This window comes from Mus caroli, chromosome X (assembly GCF_900094665.2).
Source record: "Mus caroli chromosome X, CAROLI_EIJ_v1.1, whole genome shotgun sequence".
In the NCBI taxonomy this organism is placed as follows: Eukaryota; Metazoa; Chordata; class Mammalia; order Rodentia; family Muridae; genus Mus; species Mus caroli.
This window is the reverse complement of record NC_034589.1, coordinates 154,511,918-154,530,096: the sequence shown is the minus strand read 5'-3', so window position 1 is coordinate 154,530,096 and position 18,179 is coordinate 154,511,918. Positions and strand designations below refer to the sequence as shown.

Here is an 18,179-nt window from a genome sequence, read left to right as displayed (position 1 = left end):
TTCAACAGTTGGGCATCTTTTTTTCTTGCCTATACATTGTATGTTGTTCAGTGGAGTTTGGTATTTGTACACGTCAGATTTTAATTAATTAATTAATTTTAGAAAAGGTTTCACTATATAGCCCTAGCTGGCCAGGAACTAGCTATGTAGACCAGTCTGGTCTTGAAGAGATCTGCTGTCTTGTGCCTCCTGAATGCTGGGATTCAACATGTGCATTGCAGTGCCTGGCCCACATTTTCAAGGCTAGTTGTTATTGTTGTTGCTGTTGTTGTTTGCCTGCAGTGAGTTTATTAACTTGCAGGGGAAGCTCCTCATGAAGCATGCTAGTGGTGCTTAGGCCACAAGACTCTGGGACCTGTGTCTGAGTCCTAGCCAGAGAAGCACAGCTTGCAGTCTTTTCCTAGCCAGAACTCTTAAGTTCTCTCTACAGTGACAGTTGAATACTGGACTGCTGGTCTTTCCCCTCTTTAATGCATGGGGATGTACTCAATTTACACAATTACCAGGAAAGAAGGAAGTAAGGAAGAGAGGCAGGGAGGGAAGAAGGGAAGAAAAGAATTTTAAGTCTGCATTTTCTCCTATCTCTAACATCAACTCAAACAAGTAATCTCAAAAAATAACCAGCTGGGCAGAGACAGAATTAAAAAAAAAAGTATTACCATGGCAACAAGAGTTATTTGTAAGGAACCCAGAGATTATTTGCACATATTCTTTTATGGAAACTTTTTGTTTTGAGGTTGGATCTGACTCTGGCCCAGGCAGGCAGGGAAGCGGCAGTGTGACTGCCTCAACGTCTTGACTCCTTTGAGTGCCACCACATGTGGCATGTGCCACCACACCCAGCTTTCCAAGTGCTTTAAAAACTAACCCAGCGCCCTTTCAATCTGTTTTAAGGCCACGCCTTTGTGAAAAGAGATCTACTGTGAGCAGTTTTAGGCTGGTTTTATACCATGCTATAAGATAACACACTGAGAATAAGCCACATAAGAAAATCTATGTAGGAATGAAAGAGCCATCACATTTCCTACTATGCTAGTTGGAGCAGTAATTACACTCCCTCTTTAAGATATGACTTTCCCTTAGCAAGGAAGTCAATTCCCATCCAAATTAATTGTCTGGAGGCCCTAGTGGCTTCTTCTATGGCTGGTCACAGAAACTGTGTTTTGAGGATGCCATTTTTTAAAATTAAATTGTCTGAGTCAGCTTCTGACGGTGGGGACCGTTCTCCCCAGAGTCTATTGTGATGGCTTTTGAAATCCATCTGCAGTTTATGTTGAGTTTTTCAGTACAGATAAGTTGAAGCAATTGGTCATTTTTGAAAAGACCCCCTTCAAAGGGGCAGGCATGCAAGTGAAAAGTCCCCAAGGACCTGAGAAGAGCTGGCTATGGGAGCACATGCCAGGATTGCAGCACTCAAGAGGCTGAAGCAGGGCCAGCCTGGACTACATGGTGAGATAAAAATACAAATGAAGAAGAGCAAGGGGGCAGAAAGGAAAAACTGAAAAAATAAATATATAAATTCTTATGGTGGCTATCTAAAAGTTTTTTTTAAAAATCGAACTGCACTATAAAGTAGTTTTGCATTATAAAAGACATTTTTTAACTATATGCCTAACTTGAAAAACACTTTAATAAATCTCATTGGAAATGTAATTGAGGAAAATATGTAATAAAAATATTAAAAATCAAAAAAAAAATCTCAAATAATATCCTCTAGCAAGTACAAGGGCCAAGAGATGCTTACCTCCAGGAAATAGAGAAGAACATGAATTAGTCATGAAGAAGGTAGGAAGTGTGTTGTGATGACTAGAGAGAGGTCTATGTGTTAATTACAACCCAGACTCAGGCAGAAGACAATAACAAAGTAATAGGGGCAGGATTGAAAGGAGGTACCGTATTGCCGGACATCCACACAGATCTGCTCCACACCCGAGGTCCCGTTGCTTTGTGGGGACTTGATGACTTCACAAGTTGACCAGATGTTGTAGAACATAAACACTGGCACTGCAGAAAAGCCGAACACACCCAGCCAGGCCACTCCCAGCACATAGGTGAGGAACACGAACTAGGCAGAGAATGAGAGGAGGGGCAAAGCAGCTCACTGAAATAGGCAGCTTGATCTTAGAGGGACAGCTGTACTTCTCTGCCCTGCATGGACCTGTGGGATGCAGGATTCATATGCCCGGGACTTGGCTTGCCTATGAATGTGGGGAAGAAACACCTGCTCAGAGGCTTTCTTGGGCACTGATTTATTTAGTGTGTGTGTGCTTGTGGGTGTGTGTCTTTGTATGTACAGGTGTACATGTGTATGTGTGTGTGTGAATTATGGAGGCCAGAAGATAACCTGATTGATTCTGAGGTGCTTTCTACTTTGTTGTGTTGCTGCTGCAGTTTGTCTCTGTGTTCTGAAAGAGACCAAGTAGGCTAGGCTAGCTGGCCTCTGAACCCGAAGGCTCCACTTTTCTCTGCCTCCCCAGTAATGGAATTCTAAGCTGGGCCACCATGCCTATCTGTCTTTTCCACGTTGAGTTCTGAGGATAAAACTCAAGACCTCCTATCCATCTCTCCAGCCCTTGGTGTTCCTCTTTTAGCCCAAGAGGTAACCTTAATCCCCCAACCTAATTAGTCACAAGGCCAGAATGATGGTTAGTTATTGTTATTTATTTCCTTTTGTGTTCTGTACTGGGGATCAAATCTAGGGTCTTCTGCATGCTAGGCAAATGTTCTGTCGCTGAGCTAAACACCCAGGCCCCCTTTTAGGTTTTTATTTGGAAAAAATGGTTTCACTAAATTGCTTAAACTTTGGATTTCCCTACCTCAACCTTGCATAAAGCTGGGATCATAGGCTCACACACTTAAGCCAGCCTATGAGATATTCTTTCTAAATATCAGTTCTGAAAACTCCCAGGTAAAACTCCTACTAAGCGTGGGATAGGTCCAGGGTGTCTGTCCAGGTCTTTGAGTCCTAACATCATGTTGATTTCTCAGTGGGGAGGGAAGAATAGCAGCTGCCACAGGAAGCCTTCTCTCAAAAGGAACTCTACCAGTTTCCTCATCCTGGGAACTTACCAGAAGCATTCAATGCTTGAACCTTGACCAAAATTTTCAGTCACGAGCACAAGGACTCTGTCAAGATTCTCATTTTCTTCTTATATGTCATCGTCACATAAACGTTATGCTGTAGGAAATGTCTGTCCAGAGGAAGGCTGACCTGGACATTAAGTTTGTATTGCTGCCCCTTACTGGTCACCTTGGGGAACTGCAGATACCAGTTTACCCTCCTGTTCTTTTCAAGGACCTTCACAATCCCAGAAGCACTTGAATTGCTGAAATTATTCAAAGGTCCCCACCTCTGTCCCTCCCCAAAGCTGTTCCAGAATAGGTTTGCTCGTTCTTTCCCTATCCATGGAAAACGGATGCCCTTAATGGCAGTTCTAATAACACTGCAGGGACTTGAGAAGGGGCTAGTGATTCTTGGCCTTGGTGAGCCTTTACTTCTTATGGAGGGTCTGGGTCCCAGAGGTCAGGCCAGAAAGCAACCCCTGCTCCTTCCAACACTATGAATCTGATGTTCAGAGCCTTCCTCAGTAGGCTCTCCCTGCACCCCAGGCAGATAGGTATTTAGCTCCCACAAAGGCCTGAGAAAAAGCAAGGTATCCCTGAACAAAGCACAGGTCTCATCTTCTTCCCCACAATGGCATGCTGCTGCCGTACTATTAACCCTGGGCTTTGTTTTGTTTGTTTGTTTTTTTTTAATTTTACCTTGTCAATCAAACCTTTAAAAACCGAATTGGGGGCCATTGAGATGCCACTTGCTACCAAGCCTGATGACAACCTATTCGATTCCTAGAGTGCACGAAGGAGATGATTCCTGCAACTTGTCCTCTGACATCCATCCATACATCATATGTGTATGCTATGTGATGTTCTATTATGGTCCTCACCCCACTAAATAAATATTAAAAAAATTTAAAGTCAAAGTGGGGGCTGGAGACATCATGGTTCAGTTGGTAAAGTGCTAAAAGTAGGAGGCCTGGGAGTTCAGTTCCCAGTTGCCACGTAAAAAGCAGAGTGTGCTGGTACATGCCTGTAATCCAAGTGCGGAGGAAGCAGAGACAGGTACATCTCTGAAGCTCACTATCCACCCAGTGGGATCTACTCAGCAAGTCCCAGGTCCCAGACCTGCCAGGAGAGACTGGTGCTGTGAAGCGACAGGCATATGGTCCCTAACAGGAATGAATGGTGGCCACAGTGGGTATTTTCTTTTAGTAAGATTGTTTATGGCACTGTCCTTCTTATGCTGAGGGAAGTGAGGCCTGGCCAATCCCTGTGGGAGGACAGTGGGACAAGAGACAGCAGGAGCCTGAGGCACAGCCATTCAATTGTGGCACCACTTGGACAAATCTAGCAGAGTGGAGGTCAGGGCAAGGTTATAGGTCCCCGGGTATCTTCAGGCACCATGTGCCATAGCCTTCAGGATGTGGGTTCCTGGAATGGCAAGGAGGCCACGGATGGGAGGAATGACATGTACACTAGACCTGATACATGAAATGAGCTGGATCCTTTGCAGGAATTTGTCTCTAGGTGGTTTCTGAACCTACACATCCGATAAAGATGTGCCTATGGATTCCTCCACAAGCTTCGGTGGACACTTGCTCATAGTTACTACCCCTTAGCAGGCAACACCCAGCCATCTCAGCCCAGAGCATCCTCAGGAACTCTAGCCCCAAGTGTGCATATGACACACTGGTTAACTGTGCTGCATGGTTCTCCGAGGCTTATCAAGCTCCTGGGGTTCAAACTGAATCCACCTGAATTCTCTATCTCCTAATAGGACACAGCTGCTCAGCACAGTACTGAAGCTGACTTGTCACTCACTGCTTCCTCTCACTGTCCCACCCATGGTCACCACCACAGCCCCTCCTCGACTCAACTGTCTGGGCCTGGATCACATCTCCAGTCTGCCTCACTTGGGTCTTAAGATGGCCTCTTGCAACTCCACTTCCCCAAATTCATCCTCCATACTACTAGGTGATAGGCCAAAGCTTATGATCACTGAGTTGCTCTGGTCACTGCCCCTTTTGTCTTAGCCTACCAATGGCATTCCTAGCCTTAGATCAAGGCTCACCTTGATTGGGTCCCTTCCACTTCTCTAAGCAGTATTCTTTCCTGCTACCTCCATTCTTCCTGTTTAGCCTATCCAGACTGGACTTTTCTGGGCCTTCCCTGCCCACACTAGTTCCTCTTTCCTGGTTTCCTGTGAGGTGAGTGCCTCTGTTTTGGTCTGGCATAAAGCCATTCTTAATTCTGCACACTTCAGTGCCCCCTGTCCCTTGGCCTGCTGGGCCTGCTGGCACTTGTGCCCATCATCATCACAACTCTCCTGCCCTTAACTTTTCCCCTTTGTCTGCGCAGCGAAGGACACAGAAACCCAGGGCCAGGCAGAGCAGCAGCTGGTGCAGCCAAAATCCCCATGATTTCCCCAGGCCTTTCCAAGGATCGTAATATTTCTGCCCAAGGCAGTATCATATTTATCTTGATCATTTTTAAGATTTCAATGACTGTGTAGGTATTGTGTATATACAGCTGCATGGGTGCCAAGTCACCACAGACACAAAGACTTCTATCCCAATCAGCATACCTCTTTCATGGAAACTGTGTAAACAGTGGTCTCTCCTGGTGCTGGATGGCATACCCATGGCCCCCCTTTCTGGTATTATCTTTCCCCTCTTTTACAGTGGGAGTGTGGTCACTGCTATACACTAGGAAGCCACAGCCCTGGCCTGAGGATGCCTTCTTCCTGGGCGGGCCCATGCCATGCCTCACATTTCTTCCTCAGCATTTCTACTTTTCTCAGACTTCCGGATATTTTTTTCTACACCTGACTGTTCTTTCAATGAATAGCAATCTGTCCCGCTGTATACAACATCTTGATAGGGATATATCATGTACAAAGCCTGTACAAGGGCTGTGATGTTGCCTAGTATGCAGAAGACCCTGGGTTTGATTGCCAGTGCTACGTACACATGTATAACATGTCATGGTTTTCCTTTGTGATTGAGCAGTTTTTAACCCTGTCTTTTTAAGATTTATCTTCCTCTAGGACAGAGTCCAACAAAAAGGAGACATTTGGTTTAATACTATCAGTCACAAATTTTATCAACAACACAATGATTTTCAACTTCTTAGGACCATGTTGGTAAGAGCAGTGTTTGTGTCAAAGGACTCTGCATGAATAGCTCCTAGCTTCACTGACTAGGAAGAAACACAGCCACACATGGCTCTGCTGCACACTTGAGGTTAGTACTCACCATTCCACTGATGCATCGGCCACAGGCAGTTGTTTTAAACTCACCGTGCAGCTCTTTCACTGCACTTGTGGTGTAGAAGCCTTCTGCCAGAAGAATGATGCCATACAGGAAGAAAAAGGAGGCGATTCCATAGATAACATACTGCATCAGTTGGATCCTGTGAAAAGAAGACAGCTCTGCGAATGTGAGAGGCACTATGGAGTGGGGGTGTGATATAACCTTACTGTTCCATTTCCCGTGGTCTCAGCAGGTTCATAGGACAGCCGAAGGGGATATCTCTGTCCATTTGAACAGTCCATAGTAGGCTGAGATACACATCCTTCTCAAGTAATCATGGGCAAGGTCCACTTGTGGTGTATTGCTACTTATCCAAGTCTTGTGCAGTTGAGATTTGTAATCTCCACTTTGCATGTAGCATGACCATTGAGGAGTTAAGCTACCTATTCAAAGCTACATAGTGCCAGAATAGGCATTTGAGCTCTGGTTCAAAAGGCACCATGCTTTTCCCAACATACCAAAATGCTTCTCAACCAGACTTGCTGGTTGATGGTGTTCTGAGAAAACACCTAAGTCAGCCCTCAGGGTATCTTCAAGGAGAAGCTTGTGCAGATCCTTGTTCACAAGTGATGGGACACCAACTTACATGTAAGTTATAGAAAGCTTCTTCTCAACTAAGTTTGTGCTTTGAAGGCAGATCCTTAGGCTTTGGCTGCCCAGAGAAATCATCTAGGTTGTTTTAGAAAATGTTAATACTTAGATAACACTTCCAAGAGATTTAGTTAACTGGCCTGCAGTAAGACTTGAACATATTTTAAAGTTTCTCGGAAGTTTGAGAGCCATGGACTAAGAGACTAAGATCACTAGTTAATTAAGTTAATATACCTTCCATGGTATTTCTTCCCTGCATATTTCTGTCTTCTTCCTTCCTTCCTTCCTTCCTTCCTTCCTTCCTTCCTTCCTTCCTTCCTTCCTTCCTTCCTNCCTTCCTTCCTTCCTTCCTTCCTTCCTCCCTCCCTCCCTTCCTTCCTTCCTTAGTCCTTTCTTTCTTTCTTTCTTTCTTTCTTTCTTTCTTTCTTTCTTTCTTTCTTTCTTTCTTTCATTTAAGAAAAGACAGAGTGTCATATATCCCAGATTGGCTTGCAAGGCCTATTAACTGGTTAGAACTTAATGACTGTGGACAGGTCCAGAGCCTAATTACAATTCAGCTTGGACTATCTTTAATCCCTTAAATAGTCATTTCTCATCCACCTCTGTGTCAGACCTAACATCCTGTGAGTAACAGATAAAAAAAATCTTTAGAATATATTAATTTAGTAGAGCACTAGCACCCATCAACCAAAATCAATGAGTGTCATCAGATAGCATCTGAGGCCATCAACAGTGGTTTCTTGCTTTGCCATAACCTGCCTCTCTGATCTTTCCATCAATATATTTGAAGAATGTCTTGCTTTGTGGCTTTCTTTATTGTTACTGTAAAAACATTAAACTGCTTCTTTGTTGGAGCATGGAATTTCAGGTGACTTAAATCTGTGTTCCTGGGCCATGGTCACTCTCATTTGACTCCAACACATATTTTTGCATCAACACTAAGGTTGACTTTAAACTTCTGGTCCTCTTGCCTCTACCTGCTTGAGTTTTGGGACTACAGTTATGAGCCAACACATTCAGTTTGTGTAGTGCTGCGAGTCCAACTCAGAGCTTCATAGATATTAGGCAAGCACACTGCTTGCTGATCAGGGTGCCCTAGCCTTCTGCACATACATTTCTCCTGCACTTCCATACTAGCTGATTCCCCCATTGTAGCCTTCTTATCCTCTCTCATTTCTTTAGACACCATTTGTGAACAGATTTTAAAACATGATCACCCCCCACCTCAGGCATGCTCACTGACACCTGTAATTCTAAGCACTTGGGAGGCAGAAGCAGGAGAATCACTTAAAGTTCAAAGGCAGCCAGGACCAGAGCAAGACCCTCAACAACCCAGCAAAAAGCCAATTCATCCATAATTCCACATTTATTTATACCTTTTCTACTCCAACGGTGATGTTTCTTCACAATTACAACCCACCAGCACTGAAGCTTCACAACAAAACAAACCCCGAATGCCCAAGGAATCAAGCAAGTAGAAGCTGTTTAAAAGGAAGTACCAATGGCAGTGGGGCTTGCAGTTAGAGATCAAGCTTGAGAACTGTTGGGATTCTGCTGAGAATCCTTGCGAAATAGGAAGATAGACAGCTGGGACTATGTTTCCAGGGCTTCCTCTTTGCTGTATGAGGATGCTCTAGGCTTATTAGTTCTCCTACCAGAAAAATTGACGTGGGAATCCCATTCCTGTCAACTTCGATCTGAGTGAGTCCTCCATAGAGGATCCATACTGGGGTGCAATCTAGAGAATCCTTGTTACTTAGGAACAATGAGAACTGTCTAGTGAGATGCTCTGCAACATTGACCTGTCACCATGGATGTCTACCACACCCACCACCACTGTGAGCAGTATGCACACCTTGTCATGCTCAAATGAGATTTTAACCTGGGCCTCAAGGACCCCCATCGCCCTCTTGGTGTTTTCTTTTTTGTTGTATCATAGACTTCCCCAACTCCTTTTTCCTTTCTTTTTCATGAAACAAAGTCTCATATCCCAGATTGGCCTCAAGCTTATTATGACTTTGAACTTTTAATATTTTTATTAAAAATTATTCTTTGAGAACTTCTTGTTTGTATATAATTAAATGTGACCATGCCTATGAACATTTGATCCTTCTGCTTTTACCTTCCAAGTGCTGAGAATACAGGCATGTCCAATTTATGCAGTGCTGGGGATAGATCTCAGGACTTTGTACACAGGAGACAAGCACTCTATCACCTATGCTACCTCCCCATCCCTCGTAGACTTTTTCTATCTGAATATAGCTTTAATCAAAGGATTTGACTTTCTACCAGAAAAGGACAAGACACTCTGTCAAAAAACAAACAAACAAACAAACAAACAAATAAAAAAAAACATTGTGAGGCAGCTGCATCTTCAATATATTTGGAAAAGGAAGCAGATACTCACACTTCACTCAGCAAGGCATGGTCACTGGTGTTGGTGGAGAAGTGTTGCTCAAGAATTGCCACGGTGCCTGCAAGAGCCACATGCCCACAGCCACAGAACAAGGCCACTCCAGAGAAACATAGGATGGTGGCCACCAGGGAGGCATAGGGAACTCCTCCCAGACACTTGATGCAGCATTCGAAGCAACCTAGATCAAAGGAGGAAAAGGCAGCCATGATGGGCAGGAATGCCTCAGGTCTTCATGATCACTAACATTAACACATCTATTTCGAATGCACCACCCTTCTCAGCTCTATGACTACTGTGTCCAAAACCACAGGGGTCGTTTCTAGGGTCTCAGATTCCATGAGGGAGGACCCTGGCACTTCAAAGGAGAGTGTAGCTGACTTTCCTTAGATTCTCCAAAGGTAGTGAGTGACAGCCATCAACTGTCACTTATGAGATGTAACTAAATTTGAGAGCTTCCCAACTGACAGTGAGGCAAAGGGGCAGCTGCCCAAGTGACGATGGCTTGATAAAGGAAAAGGAGAGGACCTCAGAGCCATTGTAGCTCCATAAAGAAAAGCTACAGTCAGGTTTCCTCCAAAGCCAGCTTTATGAGGTTTCAAATAAAAATTCCCCCTCCCCAACATGGGCAGCAGAAGCACTTCATTCATAGTCCTCCTCATCTTCCTCTTCCTCCTCCTCCTCCTTCCCAGCTTCCATCTTAACATACATGCTACATGCTCAGAGTCAGAACCCAAACCCAGTAGGTGATATTTAAGTAGTTGAAGGGAAAAGAAACAAGGTGAGGAGAAAAGGGACAAAATGAGACTCCATGAAGTGAAATGAAGGAGACAGAGCCAGACTTCACACCTGCTCTTGAGAAGATGAGACATTATCTACTTGTTGAAAATATTTATTTTTATTTTATATGTGTTTTGCCCGCAATTGCATACATCTGTGTACCACATGCATGCCTCATGGCCAAGGAGGTGGTGAGCCTCCTTGTGGGTGCTGGGAATTGAACCCAGAGCACAAGAAGTGCTCTGAATCACTGAGACAACTCTCCATCCCCTTTATCTACTCTTAAAGAAACGTTTCCTTGAAATGTCCATAAAGGTCTGCCTGACCTCCACAGCCAAGTGACATTTCCAGCTTAGAGACAGTTATTTTCTACTTACCACAGTGCTGTTCCTGGGGATAATGCCTTTAGCTCTCCTGACCTCTCAGCCATGCTTATAGCATCCAGACCCTTCAGTATATGGCCTATCAGGGAAAATCTAACTTTAAATGCATTAACGTGTTTAATTGCAATCAAAGGCAATTCATTAGCTTAGGGTAAACACACTAAGCCAGTTGAAAGTCTTTCTCTCTAATGGTCTTCATAGGAGTCAGGGATTGGAAGCCTAGCAGAACAAACCAGTGATGAACTCTCCTTAGATGAGCATCCTATGCGAAGGCAACATTTCTTTTAGTCTACTGCAGAAAGTGACTGGATTCTCTGCTTCTTGCAATTGGTCTTTAGCTCACTGGAAAAAGGCAAAATATCAGGGTTTCCCAAGGAGCCTGTGTATCCTTCTATTTCCAAAAGGTGACCAGCTATATTTGGGAAGGTCTGCCTCATTGAAATAGATGTGTAAATCCTCATAAAATAGATCCGGTGCACAATATGGTTCCAAGTTCATTAGCAAGTTAGTCCCTTAAAGAGCTTTGAACACTTGAGATTTGTGAGTGTGGAAGCTGGAGCTCAGCTTTATCTTGCCACATGGCTTTCTGAGGACTAAGTAGAACGAATGAAACTAAATTCCACATTCTCTCCAGGCACCCATCCTAAGAAAAACCAACATCCTTGGTCTTGATCTGTCCCATCAGATAAAGATGTGTGTGTGTGTGTGTGTGTGTGTGTGTGTGTGTGTCATTTGTGACCTCCTCCTTCCCCCATTCTCAGTGTTTATGATAATATGAAGAACAGGATGGATGCTTGGTGGTGCATCTGATCTTCATTAAACAGCGGTGTGGCTCCAGGACTGTGCTATCTGGTCAAGAAGTCACTAGTACATGTGGGTCTTGAGATTTAAGTTATTTTAAGATGAAGGAGAAAGAACAATTCATTTTCTCAGTACCACTGTCCACACACACACAGCTAGTGGCTGCCATGATGGATATTGTCCATAAACAATGTTTCATTATCACAAAACTCAGACTTACCATTTATTTGTTTGCCAGTAATATGAACTGGGTTCTAACTGAACCCAATGAAATCACCTTGGATACCATTCATGAGGTACTTATGAAGGCCTACTGGGTGAATGTCAAGCACTGTGCTTAGCACCAGGGACATACATCTGAAACAAGACACTTTCACCTTCCAGATCAGTATGATGCTGCATCAAAGACTAGACTTCACCCAAGCATATCCACTGTTTTAACACTGCAACACAACACTGTAATTTACAAAGCTCACACTCAAGAATTGCACAATTGAGTCATTGCAAACTACATCACAAACTAAATGTAAACAAACAAACAAACAAACAAACATGTTTTTAGAAACTTTATTATTTTATGTTGAACCACATTCATAGCTATCTGGTGGTGCATGAAATCTCAGACTACAGATTAGGAATACCTAGTATCATGATGAAGGTCAGGATCCAGACCATCAGAAAACCAGTGGAGGAAATCAAAGAACAAGGAGGAGGGTGTGGCAGAAGGGAAGGTAATTCGTGCTGGAGATGGGACAGGAAGGCTCTGTGCAGAAAAACATAGCAACCAATGCCTCACTGATGTGCTGACCATGGTATGTATATATATATATATATAACCTGATAAAGTGCTCTTTCATTTCAGGATATTTTGGGTGCATATATACTTTTAACAATCCATATCTTGTCATTTGGAGTTAGGGTTAAGTGTTACAGTATAGCACATTCATTCATCCCCTAACAATGGAACACATCCTTCCAAATCCACAGTGGCTGCTTTGAAAGGCTCTTTTATCCAGAGGGTTAGAGTATTCTGCTTCTTTTCAAAGGAACTATCACAGCTGCTCCCAGGCTTAAAAACACAAGTGGAGTTAAAAGAACAATGACGTACAGTTCCAAATTCAACACTTGATCAAGGCTGATGTTTCTCTCCAATTTCTCACTCTTACAGACACCATATACTGCATGCTGTGGATCTAGTCCGGTAACAGCAGGGCAAACTAGGGATTCAGGAACGTGGGGAAATCACAACCACATCAGTGAATTCCAGTCTAGACTAACATACATTTTCAGCAGATGGCTTCATTTGTGGCTGGGAACCTAACTGAAACCACACAGTGGTCATCTTTGTTGTGTGCACACACACACACACACAGAGCTCTTACGGACCCTACAACAATACGACTAGAAGCTTGTGATATGTAATATAGAAAAAAAGCTGATTAGGAAATAGTACTACCAGGTGGACCTAGACCTAGTGGACCTAGTGGCTTTATTAGCCAGTTATCTAAAGAGCTAAAATTCTATGTGTGGTGACTATTCAGATATCTACAAATGGACTGCTCTCTTCCATATCTATGCCACTGTAGATAGCCCCAACACCCATATAAGCTCTACTTTGAGATCAACTGCCTGATACAAGTTCCTTACTAGTCCAGTTGCAACTGCTTTTCTTCTTCTATGACAAGTCACATTCCAGTAGAATGAAATCTCTGCAAAACAGTTCTTACTTTTGGCTAAGATGGAGGAGGAGCAAAAACCAAATTTAACTTCGAGCCCGAAACAGTCAAACAAAAACTGGACAGATTACATGAAACAATATACATGTAAAGATAATACCGGTTATGAAGAACTATCCTTGGCTAATGATAAAATTACTAAATCATAGTGAAAAAGCAGTCATGACAGCACAAGTCTTCATGAAATCACGGCTTGGACCTTGCTCAAGCTAAAGATGCCATTTCCCTTAACCATTATTACACATGTTGGGGTCTTTTGGAAGATAGTCTTATTTATTGGAGCTGCTGTGAGGCAGGATTATGGGTCAAAGCAAGCATGGTCAGACATTCTATCCCTTTCACAGAGTAGCCATTGTGTACTGAGTGCCTTTTGTGTCCTGTGCTAGGTACTGGGGACCCAATGATGAGCTAAGATATGTATGATCTGTTGACATCTGCAGGTTATGGAGGGTGAGGGGAGACATTAAACTATTTGAAACTCAAAAGTGTAAAGAGAATTAACAGTGGGGGGCAACTCAAGTTTCAGGAGGTGACTGAGGAAGACATCCTAAGCTTAAATCTGAGACTGAATGAGTTAGGCAAAGGGAGGAAAGGAGGGAGAAAAAGAGTGAGCAAGGCAGTGAGAATAACATGACTGGAAACCCTGTGTTGGTGGAGACCAGGATGCACTCAAAGCCCACCTGAAGCATGAAAGAAGCCAGGGACAGGTCAACGTGAGGGTGGCGTGGTGAAGCAGGAAGGTCTATAGGTGTTCAGTCATGTCATGTAGGGTTTATCTGGTCACTTTACCAATTCTGGAATATGTTACAGGTTCCTACTGGCTATGGTGGTGCATGTCTTTGATTGTGGCACTTGGAAGGCAGAGGCAGGTGGATCTCTATGAGTTCAAGGCCAACCTTGTCTTTAAAGTGAGTTCTAGTCATAGATTAGGCACTGCGATCTTGTCTCAGCTCTGCCCAGCCACCCCGCCCCCCCAGCAAGAAAAAGATTCGACTGACTGATTGATTAGAATTTCCCTGATTGTGGAGAGATGGAATGTTGCAGGTCCTGAGCCAAAGAATCTTGCTCTATCTTTAGCCCACTTAACATAAAGACAACCATTGCCCACCTGTGTTAGGACTTACTAGGTAGATCCTTTTGGAATATGCAAATAGACTCTAGCCTTTACCAGCCCAAAGGACTAAGAATGACATCAGATAGCTTCTCAGGTCTGCAGCATGGGGTTCCTTGCTTTCTGCAATCTGTGCATCTGATGTTCTCACCTATGTATTTTACAAAAACACTCAGGTTTATGCCTTTCTGTCTTCTGTCACTCTAAGAAATATAATGAAAACTATTACCATGTTGGAACATGGTGCTTAGGGGTCTGGATTTGTGTTCCTGGGACATGGTCACTCATATTGGGCTCTAGAATGGACTACAAGTTTGAAGTAACAACTGTTTGTTTGTGTCAACAAATGCATCCCTCAGAATCATGCAACATTCTATTAGACATTTTGAAGCAGGGGAACAGATAGCGCTGATGAGATGAAACATATGGGCTTGCAGCTCAGCAAAGGTAAACATGAAGCCAACAACAGCTACTGGACGGCAACAAAAACTTCGAGGGGTCAAGAAGAGATATAAGCCAGGCCTGGAGGTAGACATCTCTAATTCCAGCAGTCAGCCAGGAGGCTGGAGTAGGAAGAGTGTGAGTTCAAAGCCAGGCCAGGCTGCACTCAGTTTCCATTTGATCTTAGCCAAAAAGCCAAGAATGGGTAGAAGATCAGAGGGGAGATGGAGAAAAGAGGTGTTACTTGGAAGTGCCTTGCACAGGGTAGTTCTGGGAGGAACCAGCTGAGGCTTCAAGAAGTAGGGAGTTTGTGAGCTATACATCTGTGTAGAATCTTGGCCATAGTCTCTACCAAACAGCTGAGTGTGTACCTGCACTGTAGCAAGGACTATCTTCCCAGAGTGATATGCACAGGTTGGAGAAGCCACTCTAGTTAGCAGTCCCATCTTCCCAGGCTCAGGTGTGGCATCCTGAATCTATGTGCGATGCCTGCTTTCACAAGGTGCTTGGCATTTTTACTCCCTAAAAAGAAAAATGAAGATCCTCTAGGATTCAGCTACAACATTCTAGCTACTTGCAAACCAAATAGCTAGTTTCGGGGCTATAAGGAAGAAAATATAAGAACCAGAGTGTTCCGAATTGTTCTGCTCTCTTGAAAGGCTGCAACTTTAGTGCTTTCTCAGAGACAAGGAAGCACAGATAACCTCAACACGTTTCACAACTAAGATACCATTTGCCCCAATATGGGCAGGGGCTGAGAAAACAGATATGGGACCACTGAAGAAAGTTGATTTATTTGTACCCCTCATCCCCCCCCCAAGATGCTAGGAGTGTATGTACTGGCAAAAATAGTGAGTCTCACATATAGACTAGCTCTAATGTAGGGAGTCCCAGGCAAGTGATACTTTTTTTTTTTTAAGTATGGGGTGGTGCTTCATATCAGCAGAGCACTGGGTTGCTAAAAGCCAATGCTTGTTAAGGAAAGAGTAATGCTTTGCTTCAATGCACTTGCAAACTTGCAGACTTGAGTTTTCCCAAGCTTCAAGCCAGCAATCATAATATTGGCTACCACAAACCAGGGGAACAAGAAAAAGTACTTCCCCCCAGTTCTCCCCCCTCACCCCCGCTCTTATTACCGTGATCTTAAATCAAAATGGGAAAAAAAATCAATGCCAGGGTTTCAAACATATTTTTACTAGTAATTCTCACTCTCTCACCAAATTCCCAAACCACTTTTGAGCTAATAGCTTAAGCCTTCATTTAGCTGGGCTCTGTGTAAAGATAGTTTTAGGTTTGACTCACACAAAAGCTCCAGTGTGTATTAGCCTAAGACAGTTTAAATATAAACCACATAGTAGGGAGGAAAAAGTACACATCAATGCCTATAACTGTCAATGGCCATTTTGTCCCCAGCACCCCTAGAACCTTTTGTGCAGAACAACAGAATAAAACACCTTTTGTCCTCAGACTTGGGGATGACCGTTGCCATGGCTGTGAGTTCATAATGGCCAAGTGATTTGCCCAAGTCATCCATGATTTTGGCTGCAGATTTAATGCTGGCTCAGAAGGAGGGCCAGCAAGAACAAGGGCTCAGATTCTTCCCCAGGGAATGAATGTCACACGAATGCATACACTATACTCCCTTCTACCCAGGGCATGCCTTACCCCTTTATCAAGCTACAAAATTAAAAAAGGAAAGGAGGTTTTGCAATGGTCAGACTTCTATCTACAGGGGAATGGGAGCAGCTAGAATCCTACTTAAGAGAAGCCAAAGTAAACGAGTACACAGAAGCGCCAGGAGATGCTAAGTAGCATTCTCAAGAAGCAACGGTTGTGCCCCATGGTGACCTCTGGCAAAGTTGATTGATATTTTTAGTTGTCACAGCTGGGGTAAGCGGTGCTACTGGCATCTATAGTGGGTACAGGCCAGAGATGTTCTAAATATCCTACAGTGTACATGACAGCTCCTCCCAACAAAGACTTACTAGATCCCAAATGTCAATATAGTCCAAGAGGAGAATTTCTGAGATGCATAAACAAAAACTGTTTAGACTAGTGGTTCTCAAGCAGGTGCCATCTGGCTCCTCAGGAGACACTGGGCAGTGTCTAGAGATAGTTTAGGATCAATAATACTTGGAGGATGGTGTTTATATTTGTGCTAAGGAACCCTGCTCTGAGGTTACAGTATTCAAACTTGGTCTTAGAATTTGGCTTTGTCACCAGGTTAGTTTAAAATAAAAAGGGATTGTGTTTGTGTGTGTCTCTGTGTGGATATATGCAAGTGAGAGCAGGTGTCCCTGGAGACTAGAGGCATCTGATCCCCAGAGCTGGAGTTACAGGTCCTTGTAGACTGCCTGATGTATGTGCTTAGGAACTGGACTAGGATCCTCTGAAAGATCGGCATATGTTCTTAATTGTAGAGCCATTTCTTCAGGCTCCCAATTCTAAATTTGTTTTAAAAAGAAATGTTTAAGACAACATCCACTTAAAAAGCATGCTAGAACTATCACATTAGAAATATCTGAAAATTCTGACATCAAAGCTCCACTGACCTGGATCAATTAGATTGGGATTTTCAGTTGACAAGTGGTAGTATTAACAAACGAGAGAGTTTGTTCTCTAAGCCTGTAAGCTTTCCTGGTGAATTCAATGGAGGCTCAAGTTGGAAAACCATGGATACAGAATACATACAGGTCAACACACTGGTCCACGGGGGCAAATCAGGTTTGCTCTCCATATAGCTATGAACAAAGAGTGTTTTTTTTTTTTCCACAAGTTCAATGCCAGCTTGGGCTATTTCTTTAGTTTATGTTTATTCCATCCTTAAGTGAGCCCAATCTTGTCTAAATGGGGCATGTGGAGGGAGGCTTGAAGAATACATTGCGACATATGGAAAGCAGATGAAATTCAAACTTCTGTGTCTGTAAATAAAGCTTTATTAGCACATGGTCACCCACGTTCATCTCCATATCATCTAAGGCTATAGTCAAGTTCCTAAGGCAGTGAGTTCCTAAGAGTGAGTAGTTGGCCACAGATAATTACATCAGAGCCTTTACAGGAAAAGCCTTCAGAGCTCCACTGGAGAAGAAAGGTGGTTCACATATTTTACCATGGAGAACTCTGTCTAGGGGCTAGAGAGCTCAGTCATGAAAGTGCTTGCTGCTCACCCATGAGAACTAGAGCTAGATCCTCAGAGCCCATGGAAAATTTGAGGTTTTATAATTTCAGTGCTGTGGAGGTAGAAATAGACCCCTGGGGCTTGCTGGCTAGCCAGTATAGCCTACAAGGAGAGTTCCAAGCTGATTGAAACACCCCTTTTCAAATAACAAGATAGACGGTACCTGAGGAACGACAGCTGAGATTATTCTCTGGCCTTTACAAGTGTGTGTGTGTGTGTGTGTGTGTGAGTGTGTGCGCGCATTCCCCCCCCCACCCCCCACCAACCCCCTCACAGTCTGGAGAGGACCAAGCTGTTGCTTTTCTTACTAACTCTGATACTTTTCTTACTAACTCCCAGAAAATTCTACGGTGCAAGTCTGAGATGTAGAATGGAGG

At 43.6% G+C, this 18,179-nt stretch overlaps 1 protein-coding gene across 9 annotated transcripts in view; it reads right to left on the bottom strand.

Annotated features, from left to right (window-relative positions):
- Gpm6b (glycoprotein M6B) overlaps positions 1-18,179 on the bottom strand; it is a 148,919-nt gene that overhangs the window by 6,820 nt on the left and 123,920 nt on the right. For all 9 annotated transcript variants that reach the window (XM_021152802.2, XM_029473201.1, XM_021152799.2 and 6 more), the window contains 3 exons: positions 9,367-9,553; positions 6,312-6,468; positions 1,894-2,065 (listed from right to left, as the gene is read on the bottom strand). In XM_021152802.2, the coding sequence (XP_021008461.1) occupies positions 1,894-2,065; positions 6,312-6,468; positions 9,367-9,553 (516 nt within the window). The remainder of the gene's footprint in view (positions 1-1,893; positions 2,066-6,311; positions 6,469-9,366; positions 9,554-18,179) is intronic.